Source organism: Colletotrichum aenigma, assembly GCF_013390185.1.
Source record: "Colletotrichum aenigma strain Cg56 chromosome Unknown KSG_Cg56_contig10, whole genome shotgun sequence".
NCBI lineage: Eukaryota > Fungi > Ascomycota > Sordariomycetes > Glomerellales > Glomerellaceae > Colletotrichum > Colletotrichum aenigma.
In genome coordinates, this window is record NW_023500916.1 from 2,674,517 (window position 1) to 2,700,198 (window position 25,682).

The window sequence follows — 25,682 nt, forward strand, 5'->3', positions numbered from 1 at the left end:
ACGTTGACAGCGCGCGATGAGCGATCTTTTGCAATTTTCATGTAAACCCCGTGACCAACTGACTGGTAAAAGTCTTGGAAATCGTATGAGGTCCCAACTTGCATGCACTCAGAGACCTCCGCACGTTGGTCGGACTCGGTGGTAATTTACACGCCTTGGCCCGGGTTGGCTGGGTTTGCCTGGCATGGCAAGTATGGAGCAGCGGCAATCCGTGCTCCTTTTGCGCCTTTCGCCATGTGACGAGTGGGGGGTTTATTTCTTTGGCAGAAATTTCGCGTCAATTCCAAGGTCTCTTCGCGTGCGTGCGGTGTGTGTGAAGGGAAAGTGTGGGTGGGAAAACACCGAGCTCGCACTGCGAGTTGAGCGCTTAGATATCCCCAGTCCAGTTTTTTTTTACCCCGTAAAGTCCCCATCGAAGGAAGCTTCTCCGTGGAGACTTTGGGGTTGGGGAGCGGGCGAGCAGGAAAAGGGGACCTGGGGAGTTACTTTGGGGCAGAGAAAGGGTGCAATGAGACGGATGGTCGGATATCCTGGCCATCTGGATGGAGCTCTCTGCCTGCGTACGAATCACCGGGCGTGCCACTGCGCAATCATCGATGTCCTGGTTGGCCGAGACGGCATGTAAGCTTAAACTACGGGGATTCATTCGCGCGAGATCCATCTTGCCTGGGAGGATTGAGGGGAAAGCCAGGCAAGCAGACTGGAGTTCGTGGAGCAGCAAAGAGATGGGGAGGCGAATTGTCGGTCGAGGCCCGATGGGCCTGGCCTGGTCATCTGCATTTCTCATGTAACAATAACCGGCACAGGCATACAAGTGTACAAGGGGCTACTGCCAGTATGACTCGATTCTGAAGGTTCCGCGGGCGTAAAAACCGCAGCCGTCGGTGGTTGACGAGCAACTTGCGAGTTCGCCCTCACGGAAGATGGCCGAGCGGCAGTTGCACGCGCGGACAAACCCCGTCGACTTAGTCCCAAAGCAGCCCGAACAGGGCCCCACCCGGCCGGCGGCGAGCTGCGGTGCCTCTGCCGCCTGCGAACTTGCTGAGGGAACCGGCCCTTGGGATTGGCTGCTTTGGGGAAGTCTTGGAGCAAATCTGGCTGACTTTCCTAGGCTGGACTTCTGGAGGCACTGAGAGCGGTTCCACGTAAAAAGTTGGGGACATGGATCATGGGACGACATGGGGCTTTTGCGATTGCGAGGGCTTCGGCCTGGCGTTGCATCTCTCTGCCTTTCCCACTCTTTTTTTTCCCTACCAATGTTTGGTCAGCAGCAAAATCTGGAAACGCACCCTCTGGACGAGTCAGAGCGCAGCTATTATTCCTGTAAAATCTTTGGCATTGCGGGGGAGAACAAGACAGATGGTCGTCTCCAAACTTCCAAGGCGCGGAGAATGCGGAGCGGTGCACCGCTCTCCCACCTAAGGACAGGGGGTCTCTACTAAGTGCCTTGTGGTGGTTTTGGCCCTGACTTGGCTTGCGCACTTGGCAAGCAAGCAAGCACCGCTCCCAAGGAACATCACGTCACTTGGCACTGGGCGGGATCGTCCTTTGTCGAACTCTTGGTCCAATCCAGCGCCGCGGAACACCATCCTGCCGGTGCAGACAAGCCTTGAGGCGGTTTCTTCGCCCTTCTCGCGTGCATCACACCCTCTCTGGGCAGATTTACCCCAACCTCACCTCCCCAGCGACCGCTGTCCCCCTTCCCCCAGCCGGGACGTAAGCGGCCTTGCTTCTTCGGGCGATTCATTTCTTGTTGAGCTGGGAGACACTACTGCATCCCTGCCCGTGGAATTGTCTCTTGGTGTGTTGCATTACGGGAACTTGCGGGAGCTTCTTGATCCCAAACCGCTGGCTTGAGAACACTAACCGTGAGAAATACGAGTCTATCGGCCTTGATGCGCGGGGTGATGGCCGTCCTCTAACCTCGCGTGGCCTCATGGGCCATCCCAGAGGCGCGAACGGTCATCTGAAGATGAGCGGAAGTCATCCCAGTTCTCCGCGGCAGGTGGTCGATTCTGAGAATTTAGACTTTGTATCAGAGCTTTTTCCGTTAATTCAAGGCCCCCCTTTTCCGTCGAATTTCTCGGGGCCAACTTTTGGGATACCAAATGATTTCTGACCCCCCAGTATCAAACAGATCTAGAGCCCGTTTTCCAGATCTAGTAAACCGAGGGGCCCCCAAAACCGTTGTCTCTGCATGGCGCATCACTGTGGATAATACAGCTGCGAGATACGGCAAAACTGCGCCGAGAAAAATAACGAGAGCGAGAGAGAGACAGAGAAACAGCTTACACAACGCGCGCGTCCGACAATACGGACAGCGGAGAACATCCCGGCCAGGCTGGCAGGCAAAGGTCTGTCTGCCAACCCCCGACTCGAGTAGTCCGTCCTACGCACTCCTCCTACTCCTCCTCCTCTTCCTTGTCTTTTCCCCAACTACCCCAAACCAAAGCCGCCGGCGCGCGGTTGCTACAGCCGGATATGGGCAAGCTGCCGCCCACTTTACGCACCAAAGGCATCGTCTCTCCTCTCTCCCCACGCATCTCCATGTTCATCCCCATACCCTTCCCCATTCAACTCACCAAGACACCCTTGTCTAGTTTCGTAACCAGGACACCATTCCACCCGTTCCTCCCCTCGCAATTTTTCACGATGGTGGAACGGAAGTTGAGCGATTGGTCGGTCGGCGGGCCATCCCCCCGATGTCCCCCTACGACCCTTTTCCCACGGGGTCGCATTGACCGCTGGCTGTCATCTCGCAGAGGGCGGGGAGGGAGGGATTCTAGTCGTGTGCGCGTGGTGTGTAGTTTGCATTTGTGATCTGGGTCACTCATGTAAGCTGGTGTTCCGTCCGATCACTTGCCGTTTTCCCTCCCCAGATCTTCTTGGAGTATTAATATCATCCCCCTCTCACCCATTCGACGGTTTCCCGTTCTTCAACCGTCGTGTTCATACCTCAAACCTCACGCACCCTTCTTTTCTCTTTGCCTAGCCCGCCGACGAATCATCCCGAGCGAGCACCGAAAAGAAACAGTTTCCAAAATGGCTGGAGGTGGTGTCAAGAAACCCATCAACGTCTTCAGGCTCGGTGAGCTTGGCGAGCCCAAGGGCGTTTTCAACTGGCGACTATGGTTCGCCGTCGTCTCCTTCGGCCTCATGGGCGCCGCCCGTGGTGTCGATGAGGGTCTCATCTCTGGCGCCTTCGGCTCCAAGGATTTCCAAAAGTTCATCCACTACGATCAGTACAGCGAAGTTGAGCAGACCAACATCAAGGCCAACGTCTCTGCCATGGTCCAGCTCGGTTCCGTTGCTGGTGCTCTCTTGTAAGTCGACGCCCCTCGGGTGGCTTTTGCGCTTGACTCTTCTCCGACTAACACGACCGGTTCAGTGCTTTCGTCATCTGTGATAAGATCGGCCGTATTTGGGCTACCCGTCAGCTCTGCGTCATCTGGATTATCGGTATTGCCATCTTCATGGCCAACAACGGGCACCTCGGCGCCGTCTACGCCGGCCGCTTCATCGCCGGTCTGGGTGTCGGCCAGACGCCCGTCGTCGGCCCCGTCTACCTCGCTGAGATCGCCCCGGCCTCCGTCCGCGGCCTGTGCACTTGCGTCTTCACCGGTTTCGTGTACCTGGGCATCGTCCTCGCGTACTTCACAAACTACGGCTGCCAGATTCACCTCGGCGACACCACCCACAACCGCTGGCTCGTGCCTACCTCGCTGCACATCATGTTCGCCGGCATCATCTTCATCCTCACCTTCTTCCAGTTCGAGTCCCCTCGTTTCCTGGTCAAGCAGGGCAAGATCGAGGAGGCCACCGCGAACATGGCTCACCTGCGTCACCTCTCCGTCGACCACGAGTACGTCACCCGCGAGATCTACAACATCCAGGCTGCCCACCACGAGGAGCTCGAGGCCAGCAAGGGCGCCACCTGGTTCGGCAAGGTCAAGGAGCTCTTCCTCGTCCCCAGCAACCTGTACCGTCTCTACCTCAGCACCATGGTCCAGTTCCTCTCCCAGTGGTCCGGCGCCGGCTCCATTACCCTGTACGCCCCCGACCTGTTCAAGATCCTCGGCATCACCGGCCAGAACGAGTCCCTGCTCGTCACCGCCGTCTTCGGTGTCGTGAAGCTCACCGCCGCCATCCTCTGCGCGCTGTTCCTCGTCGACGTCATCGGCCGCAAGCGCGCCCTGCTCACGGGTATCACCCTGCAGGCCGTCGCCATGATCTACGTCGCCGGCTTCCTCACCCACGTGCCCCTCCTCGGCGTCGACGAGAGCTTCGTGCTCCCCGAGAACCTCCTCGGCGTCTCCCGCGGCGCCATCGCCATGATCTACATCTCCGGCTTCGGCTGGGCCCTCGGCTGGAACTCCATGCAGTACCTCCTGACCGCCGAGCTGTTCCCCCTCCGCGTCCGCGCCCTCGCCACCTCCTGGGCCATGACGCTGCACTTCGCCAACCAGTACGGCAACTCCCGCGCCGTGCCCAACATGCTGCTCTCCACCGACCACGGCGGCATCTCGCCCATGGGCACCTTCTGGTCCTTCGCGGCGATTACCATCATCGGCGGCGTCTGGGTGTGGTTCTTCGTGCCCGAGACCGCCGGCCGCTCGCTCGAGAGCATGGACCGCCTGTTCGAGCTGCCGTGGTACAGGATCGGTCTGTACGGCAACGCGGACGCCGAGGAGCGCGACATTGTCCACAACGAGAAGCAGGAGGCCGCCGAGGGCGTGCAGGGTGCCGCGATGCACGCTGAGAAGAGGGAGGTTTAGGGATTGTATAATGTGTACACGATAGATGCCTGAAAGCGTCTGATGGTTGAAACCAAAACAAAAGGGCCCATATAATGAATGCAATATGCACCCAAAGAAGTAATGATTCAAAAGAAACAGTTTTTTCAAAAATGATGACTTTTCGTCTGAAATCTGATGTCGTTTGGCGTGAACTGAACCTCGCTTGATCTTGCTCAAACAGCAGAGTAAAAGCTGTGATCGGTCTGCATGGCGGTGCGCGTGAAACCCTGCAGGGAATAGAATCCCTCCCTACGCTATGTATGTGACGCAACTCGACGTATTGGATGAAGATCAGAGGCATTTTCACACGGACAAAGACCGCAAAGAAGCCAGACGGAGAAGACCCCGTCTGCGGTCGAGGTGTGAACAGGGGGGACGGAGATGGCCCGTTACCCCTATGTCTGTGGGGAAGCGGAGAATTGCCGTGAGGGACTACGGTTAGGACGGGGAAAGCCCGCGTGTGAAAGGTGACAGGGTTCGGCCGAGGACGGGCCATCGGCAAAGAGATATATCAACACCTTCGGAACATCAAGGAAGGATGGTGCAGGATCCTGGAATCTGTTGAGGGACGGAAATGCAACCTGTCGGCGCGGCCATGGCATTGCGGAACGAACTGGACGTCCTCGGCCATTGATATACGCACCGAATACGGGGCGGCCGTGTTGTTCGTCAATGACTAGTCGACTGGCACGATTCTGCCGCCAATGGAACCGAGAGACCAGATCCGGTCACGCTCCCAACGACACGACTTCAGTGCAACTTCGTGGAATGGATCATCGGCATATCTACGGCTCGTGAAAGCAGTCCCCCTTGTGTTTGGAAGGCGACCATCTGTGGCGAGCGATCAAAATATAGGTGCCACCGCCCCTGGCCCAGGAACGAGTGTCAAGCTATTGGCGAGAGGCTTCAGGTCGAGGGGGCGACAGGTTGGATCTCGGTCCAGAGTCACATAGAAATGGGTTATCGAATTCAATGGTTCGAACTGACGATGCCTGTGGCTCAGCCCGGCTTCAATGGGATTAGGATCCCGAGCAGCGCGAAAATGCCAACCGTCAGAGCCCATCCAGATTCCAGGCCCCGTCTCGATGAAGCTTAGCACACCCAGGAACCTCTGCCCCGGATGCGCCACGAATGCCAGCGGCACCCAATCGCGTCCCCCATCTCCAAGACCACAGGACGCCCAAAGCTCCACGACGACAGCCGATGTCTCAGCCACAGCTCCGCCAATGGCCCGATCTTCTTCAACGAAAGCAATGCATCTCTTTGAGAGGAACGAACGTTGGCTTGAAGCGGACAGCGGATAGCAGCAATGGCGGCGCTTCGCTTCCCCAGAGCCCGCGCGCTGCCAGCGGCCGTGCTGCCTTTGAAGGCGCTTTGCGTGCAAGCGTGGCCAATCTCCTGGGACTGGGCCATCGCGCTGCCCCCTGACGCGCATCGGCACATTCAGTGGCCAAGAGCATCATAGAAGTTCAAGCCCGTTAGGCCGTTTTCGTCGGGAGGGAGAGGCACCGCTCTTAATAGACATTGCGCCCGTCATGCATGCGCATTGTGATCCCGTGTAACCACTGTCCCTTCCATTGTCTTCGTGTGTGTCATCCCACCGGCATCAACCCGTCCACCATGAGGGCCTCTCTGGTCTCGTTGCTCGTCCTTGCGGGAGTCGTGAGGCTGGTGTCTGGATCTGCGTTCACCGACGCCTTGGGCGCGGCCCCGCAGTGTGCTGTCCGTGAACTTTCCTCGTCTTACGCACGATGGATTTCTTGCTGATGCTTGCCTTTAGGTTACATGCGCTCTCAAGGCTCTGCCTCAGTAACCCTGCACCATCGACAACACGACATGTCTGTGTACGAATCCTGTGTTCAATGGCTTCGTGGGAGACTGCGTAAAGACGGCATGCACCGTCCAAGAGGCGCTTAGTATGTGTTGACGGACAACATCGCCGACACCGATTGCTGACCTGCTGGGTAGCCGTCACAAATCTGACGTGGTCTGCATGCGGATTTCCATTGACTGATACGACAAGCACGGCACGCTACACGTTGATTTTCCTGCTTATCCTACCGATCTCGTTCTTCGCCGCCCGGATGATTGCTAGAGGTCTGCACCTAACGACATGGGGAGCTGAGGACACAACGATTGTGCTGGCTTTTGTATGTCCAGCGTTCTTCATGACACAGGTAACAACACTAACTGTTGGGAATAGATATTCTTCTTGCCGTTTGTGCCAATAACATTCGTCAGTAAGTCTTGGCAAGACCTCCCGAAAGTGAAGAAATGGCGGGCTAACATTAAGGTCGGTGTTGAACTATGGTCTTGGCCAAGACATTTTCAAGCTTCACCCCTATCAAATTACAATGTTTCTGAAGGTAAGTTTGCAACCCCTTGATACTTCTACAATATCCCGTTACTAATCAACCACAGTTACTCTTTGTCCTTCAACTGTTCTACATCCTGGATCTTGCGGTGATCAAGGCCTCGATCATCTGTCTGTACCTTCGAGTCTTCAGCATTAGTTTGTTCAGAACAGTTTTGTGGTGCACGCAGGGCTTCAACTTCCTCCTTGGGTTCTCCTACGTCCTCCTGAGCCTGTTGCAATGCCAGCCGCTCAACCACTATTGGAACGGATGGGACGGCCGGCATCCCGGCAAGTGTGCCGATCTGAACTTGATCGGACTCACCCATGTCGCACTCAACATTGGGTTGGATGTCTGGGTGCTTATTCTGCCGGCATCCCAAGTGTACAAGCTCAACCTTCCTTTAAAGAAGAAGTTGGGAGTCATGGCAATGTTTGGCGTTGGTGTCTTGTAAGTCGTTGCTTGCTCTATCCCGGACTCATTCCTCACTGATGCGGTCCTTAGCCTCACAATCGTGAGCATTATCCGGATCAAAAGTTTACTCGTCTTTGCCACATCTTTCAACATCACTGGTAAGTTTATTGTTCCTCGACACTCATGGAATCCTCGCTCATTAGTATCGCAGCTGAGACTCTATGGGGTATCATCTGGTCTTATGTCGAGCTCTGCGTCGGAATTTCCGTCGCCTGCATGCCAGCTGCCAGGCAGCTTGCTGTCAAGTTCTTCCCGAAACTCATCGATTTGACCCGCCAGAGTTTGACGAGGTCTACGAGGTCTGCCAGATCAACCCAAAACACAAACACCGAACTGCGACCTGTATCCAACAGCCGAAGATCTATGAAGTCCGACAATACAGGAGTCTCTATTCTTCAACCAGATACCCGGTCTTTAACAGACACAAATACACCAAAAAGCGCCACTTTTACGATAGGTGGCTCACGGCAGCAGAAATGAGGTCAGAGCAGCTCTTCTCTTTACAGCATTCGTACGTTAAGAGGTCATCTTTGTGGAAACATTGAATAAGGAGTCGGCGCAATATGGATTTCTAAGAGTACGCACATATACCCCAAGTTTCAATAGGTTCTTAGACAGGTTAGCAATTTTGGAAGTATACGAGACACATGCAAGAATTAGCGAGGACAACAAAAATCATTCATGTCACTGGTATCTGATAAGGGCTCAAAGATTCGGGGTTTCTTACGAATGTGAGAACGTGATCAAGAAAGTAGAAAGTAACTGTCAAGTCGTTATCATGTCATCAAGAAGGTTCGTGATACTTGCGAAACCAGTGTGTCCTTCTTATGGAGATCACTGTTTTGTCAACTATGTTTCGCTTCAGAGTTGCCAGACTTGGTTGTTTCAATGGGTTCGTGCCATTCAACGACTTCGCATGTCTCGATACAGGGCAAGCACATGTCAAGAAGGGCAGCGTTGCATGAAACTGCATTTGTATGTGAGAGTTCAGACGAGTCGGCGGATCATCTTGTTAGGCCTGCCTTTCACCCCCTCAACAATCGGGGCGATTGAAGCTCAAACACGTCTTGTTTGTGGCGATTCGAATGTTTGGGGCACTGATGGAATATACACATGGGGTCTGACGGCATACAAAGCGATTCGAGAATTGAGAAGGTACATCCAGAGTTTCGTGGGACTAGGTCCTGAGTCGGTGATAGTGTTTGCCAAGACTTCTGTGATCTTATCTTGTACATCTCAATCCAATCTCAAGGCCTCAACGTGCAGCGCATTTCGTTTCGACCATCAATTGAGTTGTGGCTGAGCATCTTGGTAGTAGAGCACGAGGCCATGAGCTTCATACTGCCAAGACCGCTCAGCGGCTGTTTAGTTTAACAGCTTCATCGCATCCCAACCTACGGGAAACTGACTTGTGTCGCGCTTTTCCGTCAAAAGTATCTGATTCATGGAGAGTGACGGAGATGACGGATAAGAGCGCGGAAGGTTGCTTCTCGCCCCGACTTTGGCCGAAGTTAACTCATCCAAACTTTCAGTCTTGAATCACTGTTCTGATGCGCTTGAACAGAGTTGCGGGCGGCATTTGACCTGCATTCTAGGAGATTTCGGACGATGGCGGTGAACATCGGCAATTGTTGCACGACCCGCTCGCGATGTCGTCTTCTCATTGCATGCCAAGAAGGACTACTCCGTCACCACCCCAGACTCGGTTCGCGTTCGTTGACCCGCTTGAAACGGCCGATCGGCGGCGGAGCCGAACTTGCGAATGGCGACATTTCGGTAAGGACTCCGAAGGGCTTTCAAGGCAGCTGGGGATGCGCGATCAGCATGTGGGTTGCGAAAATAACAGAAGATACAGTATGTATGTACGTATCGATTTTATTTCGTCTGCACTGATAATTGCCTGCCACAGGACTCCATGCAGTCAATCCTTGTAGGCCGATGACCACCGAAAGCAGAGAAACCTATTGAAGAACCAAAAACCCTCAAAAAGCAAAAGGATTGGGCCCTAACCAGGGATCGAACCTGGGACCTCTCCCAGAGACCTGAATTGTCGAAGAACAACCCTAAGGGAGAATCATACCGCTAGACCATCAGGGCAAGTAGAGGGAGTGGAGAAACATGCTCCGATGGGAGAGGTGGAAGCCAAGCGAATTTCGTAGCGTGCGTCGTGACGAGATGGTGGGGGCCTCGGAGTGGGACAAACTCTCGATCCGTTGAACTGCAGGGGCTGCTTCACGTGTGAAAGGACAACCATAGTAAGCTTGAACGAGTGGTCGTTAAGTTCTGGCGTCTTTATGTTGTGGCTGAACAAGAGCAGCGGCTTATTCTGTGCGGGAATTGCCTGCTGAACTACAGCCCTATATACCATGTTATGCTCCTGTCTCTTGAAGGTTGTAGGGGAGTGCTGGATTCTGCGTTCCCGAGTCCTCGAGAGAGAGCGGACGGACTCAGATCGACAGGAGAGCCAGGAAGTTACGGAAGAAATATGCAGTTTTTCTTATAGAATGTGAAGTTTTGACGACTGACAGCTTGTGTTTTGCTTGCCGTATTGAACGTACTTTCCTGCGGGTCAAATGGGGTGGCAATCGAACTTGTGAATTATGTCTTGAAAATGAGTGATAAAGAAGTAAAACGTCCCAGCTTCTAGAAGTTGTTTCGGAACACGATATAAACTATGTTAGCTTCTAATAGAACGTCCCAGGCTGTGGACCTGACGAAAAATACATTATATATCCTGAGTTCTCACGATCTAGCACAGTTATATCGCGGGTTTGCAGTTCAGCTGTCTTCGCTGAGATCTCAAAAGTCAGCCTTCGAGGCTTTTGATCCGTTTCATCCAAGATATCTTCTTGTGATCAGAGCACCATGTAAATCGCAGTTAGTGACGGCTAATTATTTCTGTTAAAGTCGGGTGTAATATGCCAACGCAATATTCAAAAAGTCAATAGTGACATAAAATCAGTCACGGAACCACCCTGACGACCTGAAATTCTGAGTTTCGATAGAACTTGCGCATCCCTGAAGCATATTTGACAACTGATTCAACCCTCTGAATCGCCGGGCTCCGACGAAGTGAAGCATTAACTTCTGGTTATGATGTCTCTTACATTCAGAGGTGGAGTGGACGTGCGACGCAGCAGGAAGCTCAAGGAGAGAGATGACAACAATGTACAAGGGATGAATCACGTTCAAGATGCCAGCTGGAATGTATCAATTGGTATGTCTGGAAAGTCCTCGCCATCAGAAGCAGGTCGGTGGTGCTAAACAGCCGCCATTGATCAAAGTCAGAGCAACAACATCATGGCTACTAAGGCTTCGACTCTGGTCATTGTCGTTATATTATCTTTATGCCACTCGAATACTTTCTGACGCATCTGTCATCTCTGCAATTACCATCTGATCTACGTATGTATCGACTTTCGAGTTGGTGTACCTTGATAGAGTTTGAACAGTATTCATGATATCCATGGCTAAATGAAATCCCGCTGACGCACGTTCCTTTCAAGCAAAACATATCGATATTGCGCAAGGGCCAGGTGCGAAGGCACCGGGACATTTGAATTCACCGGCACGTGGCATTTGTTCTCTTATTGTGACCGAGCTTCATTATAGGTCAAACTCAAATCCAACACAAACGTCGCATTTCGCGACAAGCAATCAACTCGAAATCTTAAACGTCAAAAACATGTTTTGAACGAGACTTGGCCCATCGCTGAGGGACAACGGGTGATGCCCGACCGTGGGGCCACGGACTGTGCATCAATACACCGCACACATTTGTCGATAGTACATGCCGCGTCCCCTGGATGTGCACTGCTTATTGTTGCAATACAGTACGAGAAGGCATGGTTGAAGTTGTCGGCTCATTTAGGTTAAGGCACGCTTCTTCTAAAAACTCTTGGTATGGAAATTCCAGCCACTGCGCGTCGGCTTCATTACTGACCGGTCAGGCACTGATAGCGGTTTACAGGCTGCAGCGATTCCGAATGGGAGTCGACTTCTTTCTATGCATCTCAATGCTTGTAAAAATTGGTGGAGAGTCTTTGGCACCAGTCTTCCATCCTCCTGGGCCATATCAAGCCGGTAGGTAGCGTCATGCTGTCAATCTCAAGGCTTCCAAGCATCAATGATGGCGTAGCCCAATTTGATTAGCATCATAATTAAGAGGCGCAGCAAAAAAAGGTCACCCATAAATTCGAATACAAAGATGATGAAGGGAACTGAGCCAAGGTATAGCACGATGTCGGAAGCGGCGGATCCAGAACGTCAACTATGTTCTGGCCTCCGCAGCTATCTCACACATGCATTTCATTTCCAGCATACAGACGTTTGAGCTCTCATCGAAGCGGCTTTTAGGCAGCTCAAAAGGGGCGTCCGGTAGGAAAGATGGCATCAACTGGATTCAACACCACGAAGGAGCGGTCAGCTTTGCTGGGCCAAGACTGCCAAAATGACTCAACTAGACAGCGGTGTGAAGACTCCAGGAGATGATGGTCAACGCTAGGTCTGGCCAGAACTCGGCCGGGTCATTAGCGTGGGCATTGATGAGTTCATTAGTGTGGACACAAAAGTGCGAAGGGCGGAGTGTATCTCGGTCAAGAAGAGCTACTATCGTCTAGATTGCTTGTCCTCGGCCCCCGACAATCTCCTTAGATATCCCGAATATTCTAGCTGCATCGGTTGCTTGTCCCGTCTCCCCGGCGGTCTAGACATACTTCGTCCGAGCCATCAAGCAAGGCTTCATGTTGGGGGCTGGGTCCATCTATGCTCCTGAGTCGGTGAGATCCGCAACGACAGCGTATTCTAAGATACCAGCCAGTAGAGCGAGCAAGTCTATCGTCTACTGAACCTGTAAAGAAGCAAGATACAAATTGAATAATGGAGAATGCCATCCCCCTGATGGCTGTACATGCACTTTGTACCTGGTCATGCGCCCTTAGTGGCTGCATAGGGAGAGCTGCTGTGTTTGAGGGGCGAGGCGCCCGCTTTGAGCACCCACTTTTGATGCCAGGTTGTGCCGCGGTGGATGTGTTTGCTTCCTGTAGGCGCGGAGTTGCTGGCTCGTGGAGAAGGCCTCATTCGTGCTTGGCGGTGGTTTTATCGAAATCATCGGATGATAGACCACAACTTCTGTAACGTGCTCGGCGGCTATTTTGATAGGGAAGCCTTGTGCTGGAGCTATGAGGCAGGGTCAGCTGCTCCCCGTCACGTTGAATGTCGGCGGCCGTCTCTTGTTATGCGGTGAAGATTTCTCACGGTAATGGTAATCAAAAATTCAAAAGGGCTATTACCGAATGCCTTGGCAAGGATGTCAGTACGGCCAGCAAGGATACGCATAGATGACCCAGGTGTGGTCCTGCTGCGCTGGCATTTGGCGGATTCGAGCTCCGACGAGCCTCGCGTCTCCATCGCGTTCTGCCCACGGCATTCTGCCCAACGTGGAGCATGCCGGCTCCTTTGATCTAGAGAAAGACGTCGACGACATGTCATTTCTGGAGAATTACTTGCGGAGAAGTCTGATTCGGATACTTTGAATTTACGAACGCGAATGACTCTGCGAGAAAATCTTGGTTTTTTTTTCACGATCATGCGTTCATGGTGTGAGACCGAACGGGAGTCAATGCTACCGAGGACATGCACGAAATCCACGGAAGTGATTCTCCCTCCACTGAGAATCAATAATTGGGAATGGGTACTCCATCCGAACGATTGTTTAGATCATATCCCGTCGGCTGCTTCCAGTAGGTAACTCAACAAAAGTGGTTCGGGTTGTAATCGCAACGTCGATTGTGCTGCATGGCAATCTGTACGATGCGTTCACGGGGGCTGAACGTTCGTAACCTAGTGCAAGACCCCTATGCTTATCCAAAGATCCCTTGGCTTAAGATCTGATTGCCTGCAGGTAGGGTAGCAAGTAAGGCGTGAGGCTGGTCCTCACTTGCCTCACAATGTAAATCAGGGGTTGGCTAGGTGTACTCACCTGAGAACATGGAATGCAGATAGATTAAACATGAGATGAATCCGATTTTTTTTACGAGCCTTCTCGGACGAAAGCAACTTTACTGGATCCTGTCTGGTGCGGTTGACGATACGTCTCCAACATAGAGGCTTTCCTAGTATATCCAAGTGGGCATTGTACCAGCCGGAGGAATCAAGGATGAGCAGAGTACCAAAAAAACCCCGATTCCTGTTGTTGATCTCAATGTGAACCTGAAGCAGTCTTGTTGCCGCGGGCAAAAAAGCACGCTGGCGGCCGAGTCCAATGTTTGGATGAGAATACAGCGCCCACTTGGCACATCAACCGATGCTTGCTCCCGTTTGGGGCGCAATCTCGGGGTGGAAATGGTTCAAGGACGATACCCACTCATGACCCTCTGTTGGCATTTTCGCCAGCTCTAGCCGGCCGACTCCGACCCCCGTAAGCGGCGGATTCGGCCCCTTTTTTCGCCGGTCGAGGTCCCAGACGGGGGAGGCGGGAGGCCTCTCGGAGCGTCCGGGGAAAAGCCGTTGAATCTCAAATTCGGCCGTCCGGTGGTCGTTGAAGCTGCAAAAAGAGAGTTTTTCAACGAAGCGCGTCGAGCAGAATTTGGCAAACCCAAAAGACGTTCGTCATGATCGCGCAGAGCTGAGCTGGTCAGTGACCTCGGTTTCGTGTGTGCAAAGTGCGCAGATCGATGGATGCTAAAAGGTCTTGGCAGAGGTTCCAGTCTTGGCATCATCTCCTTTCCAAACGTCTTGGCATCACGTTTCTGGAGAAGTGCCGTGGGAATTCCTCGAGCTAAATGGAGACTGCACATTGGTGGGAAAAGGGGGCACACACAGACAACGGACCACCCCCTTGCCAGGCTGCCGGGTTCAAGCGTTGTGGCCCCATGGGCTTTGTTGTTAATGTTGATTGAGGCCATCCGATCTCCGCTCCATGTGCCTGTTGCCCAATGCCCAGTATCCGTACCCGCGTTGCATTCACACACCGCTAGAACAGGCAATAGAGCGACGGAGACTGACTCTATTCTTCCTTCTCTACCTTGTTTCATTGCAACAGAAGTCGGGGCCAGGGCCGATAGCAGCCAGGTGACATTGAGGAATAACCCAAAAAGCCCATTGTCGCTGCGCGCGCCCCGCGATGCACTGCAGTTTGCGACTCTGCCTACAGCGACTGTAACGTCCACCCACATTCCAGACGGCACAAGTTGGTGATATATTGCAGAAACTGGAGATCGTTTGACCAATCGCGTGGCGCATTGAAACTAGCGGGGTCCTAGTCATTTTGGACATCAGCGACCGTAGTGTAATGATTCAATGCTTGATCCACACATGACGGAAGACGACTCTTTCAGTAGCATGTTGAATCGGATTAAATCAACACTGTCTCAGAGTCAGAAAACCTGCTCCCGTTGCCCGTAGCCGCTGTAGAGTTGGCCCGTCCTCACTCAGTGTCAGCGGTACCCCCGACAGTCGATTAAGGTCACGAAAGTTCAGCAGGGGACGGAAAGCATGATCTTTTAGCGGGCATTGCGGTGAAGGTTACGGGTAATGATTGCGCAGCGCACCAACTGGCCAGTGAGCGACCAACAGTAATATCAGGCTCGCCACGGCTTAAGACTTTGGCCAGTCATGATCCCTGGCCCCAGGCAATAAAGCGGTTCGGTTCAGTTGGCGCCGCGCTCCACCAATATCGAGTCTATCGATAGCATATGCGCATCCTCTTAATCTTTGTAAGGTTATTCGAGAAAAGCTCTAGCATCAAGGTCAGGGTTAGACGAGCGCTACGGATAGAACAAGTCGGCTTGCTGCCAGTTCGGCAATGCCAGCTCAGAAGGCGTCCGTCAAGGTGCCAAAGTCCCCAACGCATTTCCATTTCCGTGAGCTCGGGAATTACTCAGGACCAAGGTGACGGGTCTTATCTAAATGGAAGTTGGTTCCATCCGGAGCCCCAGTTCATCTCCCTTCGATATACAACCGAAACATGGGTGGCGGCGAATGGGAGCGCTTCCCGCGCGCTAGCGTTGCTTTCGAGTGCACGGAAACATTGCGGATTATGGCCGACTTTTTGGCTCGTTTATTTTTTTCTGCTCACTCCGAACTGCTGGCAACGTGACCTCACCCAACCTCAAACCACCCCCAAAAAGGAGACTCTCCACCCATCTTTGACATGGGTTAATTCTTCTTCACCAGTCAATCACCCCTGTGACAGCCCCTGACATGTTTCATGGTCCAGAATGCAGAAAGCGCCACTTTTTAGACAAATACGAAATGTGAACCTTCTCTGGACTGGTACGGATAGTGATACAGACAATACGCTATGCCAACTCGCTCACGGGTCTGATAGGTTTGCACAGTCATGCCCCCCCTGAGCCGATGGGCAAATTGGAGATCTAAGAGTCAAACGGCCCTGTCCTTGGCGCTGCTCATGCCCTTGACATCCTCTTCGGGCAGTCATTCTGCCCCTGTGATCAGCCAAACATGTTGTTCCTGCGCGAAGGTTGCGGCTCGCCGAAGCGTCCGAACCATCCTCCGATATCAAGGTGGATCTTATCGACAGGGAAGGAGGGCTGTGCCCGAAATGAATCGATTGATTTTGCGCCCAGCTTCCATCCGCACTTTTGCCCCTAAACCCCGGTCAACTCAATGTGAAGCCTGGTGCCATCACCTGCCGCGGCGCAGGCCATATCGCACTCAATCTCACTCCATAGTGGACCGGGCGGTACACTAGAAGTTCTGGATGGGCCTCAATCACCCCAGCCCTGGCGAAAGCTTGTATCTGTGAGCTGGACCAAATGCGAGGTCCCACTGGAAAAGTCTTGGCTGAGGGATAGGACTGCAGAATCAGGATCACTGCTTGCAGGTGGTGGTGTGGTCTTGGCACCAGTTCGGGGGGAGCATCTCGAGAGCGACTCTTCGATATAAGAAGGCGCAGATTTCCTGCTCATCATCAGCTTATTCTTTCCTCTCCATCCTCTCATCAGCATCTTCCGCTACCGTCTCTCCTTTACCAATCCAACTACTCACATTCTTTAACCCTGGTGGTTATTCATTCGTTGTCAACACTCATCCAACTATTCCAACTCTACGTGTTTTCTTAAACCAACCACCACTTTCAAAATGAAGTTCTCCGCTGTCCTTGCTGCCATCTCGGCCTCTGCCGTTCTCGCCGCCCCCGGTGGCCAGTCTGGCCCCAACGGCGCCGCCGCCATCGAGAAGCGCGCCTCCTTCCCCATCCCCGCCTCCAAGGGCACCGTCACCTACAAGGCCGCTCAGTCCGTCAAGGGTACCTTCGACGGTGGCATGAAGACCTACGGCCGTGGCGTCAAGTGCACTGGCCAGGCTGAGGGTGGCGACAAGGACGCCGTCTTCCTCCTCGAGAACGGCGCTACCCTCAAGAACGCCATCATCGGTGCCGATCAGATCGAGGGTGTCCACTGCAAGGGCTCCTGCACCATCAACAACGTCTGGTGGACTGCTGTCTGCGAGGATGCTCTCTCCCTGAAGGGTGACGGCAACGCCTCCGTCATTGGCGGGTAAGTCACATTCTGCTCACTCCAATGCTCACTGCAGCGGCTAACAATACATCTACAGTGGTGCTCGCGGTGCTGAGGACAAGGTCATCCAGCACAACGGTCTCGGAACCGTCACCATTGATGGCTTCACCGTTGTCGACTTCGGCAAGCTCTACCGCTCTTGCGGCAACTGCAAGACCATGGGCAAGCGCACCGTCGTCGTCAAGAACGTCAAGGCCTACAACGGCAAGATGCTCACCGGCATCAACTCCAACAAGGGTGACACCTCCACCATCACCGGCACCTGTGCCACCTCCGTCAAGGAGATCTGCACCGAGTTCCAGGGCACCACCCCCGGCAACGAGCCCAAGAAGATCGGCTCCGGCTCTTCTTCCGCCTGCAAGTACTCCACTCTCAAGGCTTGCTAAGCGTCTCGCTTTGCTCAGTCTTCATCTTGGGTCTCTGGTCGCTACGGTGCATCTCTCATGCGCTCAGTCTCTGTGAGACGCGAGTGAACTTCGTTTTACTGGTTAAAGAACGGGGAAGGAAGACAACGAACCACGACTGTTTCTTTTCTGTGGTGTGTAAGCTGATGCGCATTCACTGGGCCGCTTGGTCATTCTGTGTACATATGAACATGGGGTCAGTGTATTTAAACAATATAATCCTCATGACTTGAGTCAACATATTTCGCAACTTCATTCGCAAGTGGTTCTTTCAGACAATTCTTTTAACGTGACCAATACGCCTTCCCCGGAAAACGTCAAAATAAACTTGATGGTCGGATCTTTAAATGCATGTCATTGCAGATGCCTCCACCTGGATAAACTTGGCTATCCACAAACGCTAATCCTAAGACGTTTGACGACGGGTATCACGGCACTCTCAGCCTTCCCCGGACGGAAGAACGGCACCCACGGCAGCAACGGCACACAACCGAGCCAAGATCATGGAACGCGTCAACTTCGAGCCAAGCCTGCATCGACCCTGGCCGGGTCCCCAGAATAAAATGAATAAGACTATCTGTCCTCCCATTGTTATTCTGCTCCCTCTGGTGAAATACTCGGCAAATCCGGGCAACAAAAAAAATCGACCAGATACTTATTGCGCCATGCAGCAACCTTTTCGAAGACCTCGATATTCAACCACGATGCGAAGCGTGCACAAACGCACAGTCAGCAGTCAACATTCGAATCGACCTACGGAGCGAAATTAGCGAAACCAGCGATGCCTCTAGCCTTCGACGCTTACGAACTGAACGAATTCTTTCCTCTCCGCCGACGAGTCCGCCCTACCGTCCGGGCCTTACTTGGCCAGCTTCTCCATTAATGTAGATGATGATTTGTGTCCAATCGATTTGTGTTTTCACGAAGACACCTTTCGTGGATTCAACAAGAGTCTTGCTATCCGGGCGAATACTTCTAGCTAACCGGGCGGATAGCTACCTATGTTAGGTCCAGCAGTTGATACTTTTACTACTTTGGTCGCTGTTCCTATCCTTCTCTCTGTCCCTATCGTTGGTTATTGTTGTCGATCATCCCTATCGCCGTATATCTACTACCCGCCCGGTTAGCTAGAAGTACCCGCCCGGACAGCAAAACTCTTCAACAAATGCTATGGTGCAACCGGCGGCTCTTCCTTGGCTGTACTCTCCTTCGATCCCAGGAACATGAAACCTGGATCTCCGATCACACCCCCGGTGAAGACTCTAGATTGATCCTTCGCCCGATAAAACCAACCAAGCTGGAACTCCAGATAAGCCATATGTTCAAAGAGCCGTTTGGAAGACAGCCGTTCCACGTCGTCCGGAAGATGTGCCCGGATATTCGAGCCCTTGAGCAAGGCAAACATCGCCGCCATACTATTGAAACCATTCGGTGCAAGGCCTCTCACGTCCATATCAAGCGGTAAACCTTTCCCCAGAAAATGACGAGATGCGGTAGAGAGAAGCGCCCAGACATTAGCCAGAGCTACTGATGCCATTATTGTGACAAGAGCCCAGGTCACCTCCGATTCCTGTCTGAGGCGTCATCGCTCGTGGTCGGTAACCGCTGAGTTTAGCTTCGAAAGGCTGTTGGATGGAGGACTCTGGTCTGCAGAGCTCTCGGTCATGTTGAAGCGATTTTCGGGTTTGGCTAATTGGGCTGCAATGAGGGCGTAGTTGAGCAAGTTTCTTGACGATGGCGTCTTCCATTTCTGGGTCGCGAAGGTCTTGGGCCGAGATCGGGCCATGCGGTTCAAAAAAGACGTCAAACTGATCGCTCGTGAAACCGGCGATTTCCCAGTCCAGTTTTTTGAAGACCTGCGCACTAGCTACGGATAGATCGTCAAACTCGTAGCTCATCGTCGGAATGTTGAACGCAGGCTTCCACGGTCTCGGGGTTGAGTCATCCGGTCTTGGTGGCCTTGTTGAATCTGACACAAAATCGTTCTTCAGAACTTTAACGTCCACCTTGGTAGTAACTTCTTCCCAGGTGTAATTACATCTCTACATTGTGAAATTATCGATTTAATAGTTATAAGTATTCTAAAGACCCTAGGTATACGTCTCTGTCCTGTAGAACGTGTAGGAATGATCTTAATCATTGAATTTGAGATTAAGCCTGCAAAGCTTATTCATCTTGGAAAGGTTGCCCGCAGAGGTGAACTGCTCAGTAAAGTGTATGTCTCTCGCACCTCCCAGGATTTCCCCAACATCTACGACAGTTCCAACGTGAATTCTATGCTCAAGCTCGACTTTTCAACCATCCGGAAAAGTAAGGAACTCAGCCACGTAGATCTCTCTGGAGCTACGGGGATCTAGGTGATTGACAACTCGGTAATCCTTCGGCTGCACGCCTGAACAGGCAGATCCCAGTCTAGCAGCAGGTCTCGCGCTTCCGAGAGTAGGAAACACGAGATCGGCATAGGTGTCTTGCGGATAAACCAACATAGGATCATTTTTGATGTAGAACAAGGCTGCTGACTAGTCTTCTGTTATTCGTGGCCAAGTCAAGGCTTCTGGGTGTGTTCTCTATACTGAAAGAACCCAGCTATGTTTTTTCTGTTTGAGCTGGACGTTCCGGACGTCTGGATCTATGTGAGTGAAGAACAAGCTGAAGGCTAACGTTGTCAAGAACGCACACCATAAGGTGACAATTTGGGAAGATCTCACGGCCCAAGCCTGACGTCTTAGAGAGTCGAAGAGAGTCTGTGATCCTTACATGTCCAGATGTTACCCTATCAGGGATCAAACGGCTTGCTAGAGAGCGTATATACCGCCAGCATAGAAGATGGTGGAAGCAAGAGGCAACGTCCTGCCACACCCAACTAGGGCTAAAGGCTTCCCTCGCCTGCCCTCCTGAACTGACCCTGCCACGGGCGATCCTTCACCATCTCCTGGCAGCCCGTTGAGGGCATGGAGACTTCGAGCAATATCACCAACGCTTCAACCATACAGAAGCACTACTTACCTGCTCCTGCGGGGAGGCAAAGGCAGTAGACCACCTAGTCTACTGCCGAAAGACCTTAGTGAGGCGGCTTCAGTGGCCCACCCTCCACCCTTCTAGTTCACAGGAGCCTATAGGGCCTATAGGATCTCTTGAGCAGTACTATAAGGGGCTAATTACTGATCATGAAGGCTTCCAGGCCTTTCTCTCCGTGACAGACTTCTTCCAGAAGATCTGCCCGCGGTACTAGGGACTAGGTCTTGACCTAGACCTTAGTAACAACCCCCTCCTCGTAGAGGATCGGAAGACCACAACGGAACTAGGGAACCAGCGGGAACTAGGGACGAATAGAACACATAGTAGCCCACGGGCAAGATTTGGAGGACGTTAGGAAGAGGCGTGTACTGTAGAGTATATAGCTTGAGCCGGCGACCCTCCACGCCATATACCCCTCGGGAGGTCGGCCGCAAGGGCGGCTGCGCCCTTGCCGCCACGGCGTTAAATATAACAACAACAACAACAACATGTCCAGATGTGATATATCGAGATCCTGCGCGCTGCAAGGCTTGAAGACAGCATGTGGATTGTCGAAAGGCTCCCATAAGCGGAATTGCTCGTATAGATTGAAATTGCGAGAATGATAAGTGCTAACATTGACGTCTAAAGTAAGTGAGTTTAATTTTCCTGCATTCATGCTTATGATGAGCCGGTCTTCGGTTCCTGAGAGGCTGTACGTGTACAGAAGGGCTGCGATCGTTGAAAGTGTCAAACTGATAGACATTACTCTTACCCACGTCCTTAGGACGAATGGGGGAAAGTCACAATTACTCCAGGTGGCCGCTTGAAAATTGAAATGATACGCCGCCTGTTGTTCAGTCGTAGCTTTTGTTCGCTAATCAGGAAGAGCATATGACCAAGAATGGTGGAAGGGTTTCCTTTGTGAGCCGTGGTGCTTCTGCCATATCGAAGCAGAATGATAATTTGCAATAAATGCCAGGATACCATTCAATGCTGCAAGGTACGCGCATACATTCAAGCTCACGACGAGCTTATCGGAGCAAAGAAGAAAAAAACAAAATTAAGAAAAAAGAAGGAAAAAAAGAGTTGGCTGCCGTCGCCTAATGTGATACAGATGAAGTCAGTTTTCAGCTAACGCATAAGGCGGCAAGGGGTAATGAGACCTGCTTAGCCAAGCTCACTTCGCCTCGTCATACTAGCTGTAAAAGACATGGGGGCAAGGCTGCATGGCAAGTATGGGGCGCATGAACCATTGATACCGCTTTTGGGTGTAAAATATACAGAAGACTGCGTCATCGTGGCTGGCCCGTCTCTTTAACATTGATTATGATGATCATAGCCAGTATCTCGCCCACACATCATGCTCCTCCTTGCTGCCTCGGAAGGCAAACTCGATCTCTGTGATATCCTGAAACCCTTCCTTCTGTTTGGGCTCCTTGAACCTCGACTTGAAGCCATTGAAGGCCATCTTGGGCAAGGCCACCCGGGATTCAGGGTTGAGCTGCATTGAATCAATATTGGTACCATGGATTTGGAGCTAACCTACCGATGCATTCATCGACCGAACAGCATCATTGTGCTCGCAGACATTCAATGGCGTCTTCAGCCATACACATCGAATTGGGACCTTTTGCCTCTCTGCTAGCTGAACCCATACAGCTCTGGTATCAGGATCGGCGTTCGTATTGTCTGAGGACTGTCAGGCAAGACTCTTAGACGCGGAAAGCATGGATATTTACCTATTGCGACAGACTGGCCGGTGCTCAAGATCTCCTTGGCCGCTTGGACGCACTTGTCACGTCTGATGGGAATATCAATCTTAGTCTCTCAGACGGGTTATTAGGGCCCAACGTACGTCTTCAGGATGTCTTGGTTGATCCGCTCGTATCCCAACGGCTTCAGATGATTCCAGAAAAAGGTGCTCTTCCCGGCTCCTGGTGGCCCACAGCAGATAACGATGTCCTGCTTGTTCTTTTTCTCGAATAACACGTCTGATGCGCCGGTCTTTGATTCTTCTGGGTAGGAGTAGTGTATCACGTCGAACTCCCGAACAAAATCGTGGGGTTCCTCGTCAAGAAAGAATTCTTCTGGAGTCTTGTAGTCGATGCCGATGTTGTGGGCTAGATTTCGATCGGAACAGCTGAAGTCTTTCGCACTGGCTGCGCCGTTCTTACCGGCGGACTTCACCGTCGCTATCCGACCACCAGCATCGCCAACGAACACGCTATGCTCGAGGTCGACTTCGTCGCTGATATCGTAGTCTTCGCAAAGTTCTTTCCACATGCCCGGCCGAGGTTTCCTGTAGATGTCCTTCTCTGTCGCTGCGTATATCGAGGTGGGTATATCGAGTTGTGTTAGGACGGCGTTGACCTTTTGCTTGAACGAAGACACTCGGTCTTTGGTTGACTTGGGGCCCTTGGCTTTCGGATCTGGGTGGAGTACAAGCCCTGCTTGGTTGGACAGGACTACGACTCGGTATCTGGCCATGTTAGCTGGTTTTTCTACATGTGTTGCATACGATCATTACCCCTCATCGTTATACAGCTCCCTCAGTCGTCCGGGAACGGAGGCATGCCACCACTTCCAGTCTGTTCCGTCGTCTGAATGCTTCTTGCCAGAAGCTGTGGTGATCAATGTAGAGTCCTGGGCGAAGTGTGTCAACATCACACTTCTTTAGCAGTCACGTCGTGTCAGATCTGTCATACCAGATCGAAGGCGGCAACTTTCGTTCTCTTCTTCGATTCGGCAGGGGGGTTCTCAGGTTCGTAACGACCAACCAAAAGGGTCGCTGGGGTGTCTTCATTCGGGGCTCGTTCTGTCCATATCGTGCGGTCTTTCGGCTTCTGGGAGGCGGGCTTGAAGAAATTTGCGACTGCGCTCTCTTGCAAATGGTCAGTCGGATTCGGCACAATCATGCGTATGTGCAAAGCTACTTACTGGTCGTCCCGCTCTGGACCTTTCGCTTGACTGGTGGAGGAGAGATCGAGTCTCTCTGTTTCCGCTTCGCCGCCGACGAATTCGAAGACGACATCTTCAGAGTTGTGTGAAGCAGTCTACTTCCAATTGAGGCGGAGATTGGTCGGTTGGGGAGGAGAATTAGCGACAAGCGCATATCGAGGTAAGGAACCCAGAAGGCGCTGTGACCTTTGGTGGGGCAGTGACGGCAGGTGCACAGAACGCGCCGGGAGCGCGTCTTTGGAAAGAGCAAGCACGGACCAGTCAATTCCACGTGACCTCCATTTGAGCAGCAACCAGATTCCCCGCGATTTTACCGACGCCCAACTCACTTCACCGAGCTTCACCACTGCGGCCTCTTCGTGCCCAGCCCAGTCATCTCACTCCAGCGTCCCGGTATTCAATTGCCGTCATGTACGAGCTCTTTTTGACGACGCTCGTCGACGATGACGACATCCAGGCGGCATGCGCAGTGCTAGGTGGCCTCTGCGCCATGCCAGCGTGGCAGAGTCTCAATCGCGTTCTCTACTTCAAGGGCCCTGCTAAGCCCGGTGGCATCTCGAACCAGAACTCGATCGTCAAGACTCCCCGAAAGGATATCCAGATGCTGTGGAAGGATCTTCACCAACAACTCAGCCGTCAGTCGTATATCCTTCAAGCCCGCTACGAGGTCTTCAAGGACAAGGACTTCGGCCCGACTGCCCCAGAAGTCGACTTCAACACTCGCCCCGGCACCTTGCGGTGGACAGACTTTCCCGACCCGCCTCAGGGAGGCCGTTCGACGGTCACGCAGCGCAAGAAGACCGAGATCTGGGACCAGCGAAACCTGCCGGCCGTGATGAAGGACAACAACTACTTGTGCGTACGTTGCGACTCGGTGTGTAGGCTACTAACTCACATTGAACAGGTTCAAGAGCGAGGCTATTGAGGAGACGTATCAATTCTTCAGAGACGAGGTTGAGTTCTGCCTTTCACGGCATTACATTCTTCAAATGAACGGAGGGGGTGCGCCCCTCACTCACCTCGCGCCATGGGAGAATCTTTCACCGGCTGATCCTGGACGCCGCTGGATGTTCCTCATCAAGGTCCACGTTCACCAAGACAACAAGCCCGATGAGATCCTTAAAGCACACGAACACCTGGCCACCATCAGACGTGAACTCGAGGGAGTTTTCGACTTCAAGCAGTTCGATAGGCGCATTCACGATACCAGGGTTGCTGTCGAGATGCGCAACGCCCCCGCACCTCTGCCGCAAGTCATGACTGTCACTGACCAGCGGTGAGATTGAATCCGGGATCGACTCAATGACGGAGAAAAGGGAAGTGCAGCACACGCGTGTGGAACGAGAACGTAACTGGTCGTCGGTGGTAACGTTCTGCCGATGCTCTACTAGGGTTTCCTCGCGAATGGCTTCACCTTCACTTGCCGTGGAAGTCACAGCAGTTTTGCGACGGAAACATACCTAACAAACAAGGGAGACAAATTTCTTCCCAAGTTTTGAAGGGACGGCAGCCCTGAAACCCACCGACGGCCAAGACTTTACACGTGCCGCCACACATGCTTGAAGCTACATGTGGATGCGTTGGCCACGAATCCACCAGCATCGCAAATTACACCATTGAAGACACATTGAAGCCAAGCTTCTCGGTTCAGATTCTCCGTTGACATGGGCAAGGGGAAAAGTCGGAAACTATTGGCAATACAGAGGCGAAGCGCAATCAACAATTCTCGCATGAAGCAAGAATTTCACGAAGATAGCGGATAGTGGGCGAAGATGCCTTTATCAACAATACAGGGAGATGATGCTGGAGGTGGAAGAGCCCACTGGTTCCAGAAGTTTTCTCAGGCCAAGTGGGTCAATGTGTCTCACCCAGAATGGTTTAGAGTGAGGAGCTAAACTCACCTATCCTACTTCAAGCTTATTTTTTGCGTCCTGTGGCGTGCCATGGTTCTTTTGGATTTTCGTGCCGACACTCCCAACTATGAGTGTGATTTTCATAATAAACCAAGACACTGGTTGGCGGTTGGGCGAGATATCTTGCCATTCATCGACGGATGCAACCAAGGATCAGACCGGGTAATGAGATGCAGGGGCTCTCGCCTACCCGGAGGATCGCTTTCAGTCGATCCCCCGACAGCGGCTGGTCGTCCAATCTCCG

General features: G+C 52.6%; 5 protein-coding genes across 5 annotated transcripts; 4 read left to right on the forward strand and 1 right to left on the reverse strand.

Moving 5' to 3' along the window:
* Positions 1-3,042: 3,042 nt before the first annotated feature.
* On the forward strand, positions 3,043-4,775 carry qutD-5 (putative quinate permease; the record flags this gene model as incomplete). Its single annotated transcript, XM_037329832.1, has 2 exons — positions 3,043-3,323; positions 3,389-4,775. 2 exons carry the CDS (start codon positions 3,043-3,045, stop codon positions 4,773-4,775), a joined length of 1,668 nt encoding a protein of 555 aa, XP_037171796.1.
* A 1,641-nt stretch (positions 4,776-6,416) lies between these two features.
* Positions 6,417-8,104, forward strand: CGCA056_v014591 (Satratoxin biosynthesis SC1 cluster protein 4; the record flags this gene model as incomplete). The annotated part of the gene is made up of 8 exons (XM_037329833.1): positions 6,417-6,522; positions 6,577-6,640; positions 6,820-6,946; positions 7,000-7,036; positions 7,119-7,162; positions 7,218-7,600; positions 7,655-7,722; positions 7,776-8,104. 8 exons carry the CDS (start codon positions 6,417-6,419, stop codon positions 8,102-8,104), a joined length of 1,158 nt encoding a protein of 385 aa, XP_037172110.1.
* Positions 8,105-16,726: 8,622 nt separating this feature from the next.
* plyE-3 (putative pectate lyase E) lies at positions 16,727-17,549 on the forward strand (the record flags this gene model as incomplete). Its single annotated transcript, XM_037329834.1, has 2 exons — positions 16,727-17,142; positions 17,201-17,549. 2 exons carry the CDS (start codon positions 16,727-16,729, stop codon positions 17,547-17,549), a joined length of 765 nt encoding a protein of 254 aa, XP_037171797.1.
* A 4,351-nt stretch (positions 17,550-21,900) lies between these two features.
* pnk1 (Bifunctional polynucleotide phosphatase/kinase) lies at positions 21,901-23,598 on the reverse strand (the record flags this gene model as incomplete). Its single annotated transcript, XM_037329835.1, has 7 exons — positions 21,901-22,068; positions 22,114-22,256; positions 22,307-22,368; positions 22,423-23,046; positions 23,095-23,210; positions 23,273-23,448; positions 23,505-23,598. The coding sequence occupies 7 exons, from the start codon at positions 23,596-23,598 to the stop codon at positions 21,901-21,903; spliced, it is 1,383 nt and encodes a 460-aa protein (XP_037171798.1).
* A 336-nt stretch (positions 23,599-23,934) lies between these two features.
* srb5 (Mediator of RNA polymerase II transcription subunit 18) lies at positions 23,935-24,805 on the forward strand (the record flags this gene model as incomplete). The annotated part of the gene is made up of 2 exons (XM_037329836.1): positions 23,935-24,380; positions 24,430-24,805. 2 exons carry the CDS (start codon positions 23,935-23,937, stop codon positions 24,803-24,805), a joined length of 822 nt encoding a protein of 273 aa, XP_037171799.1.
* Between the last annotated feature and the right edge of the window lie 877 nt (positions 24,806-25,682).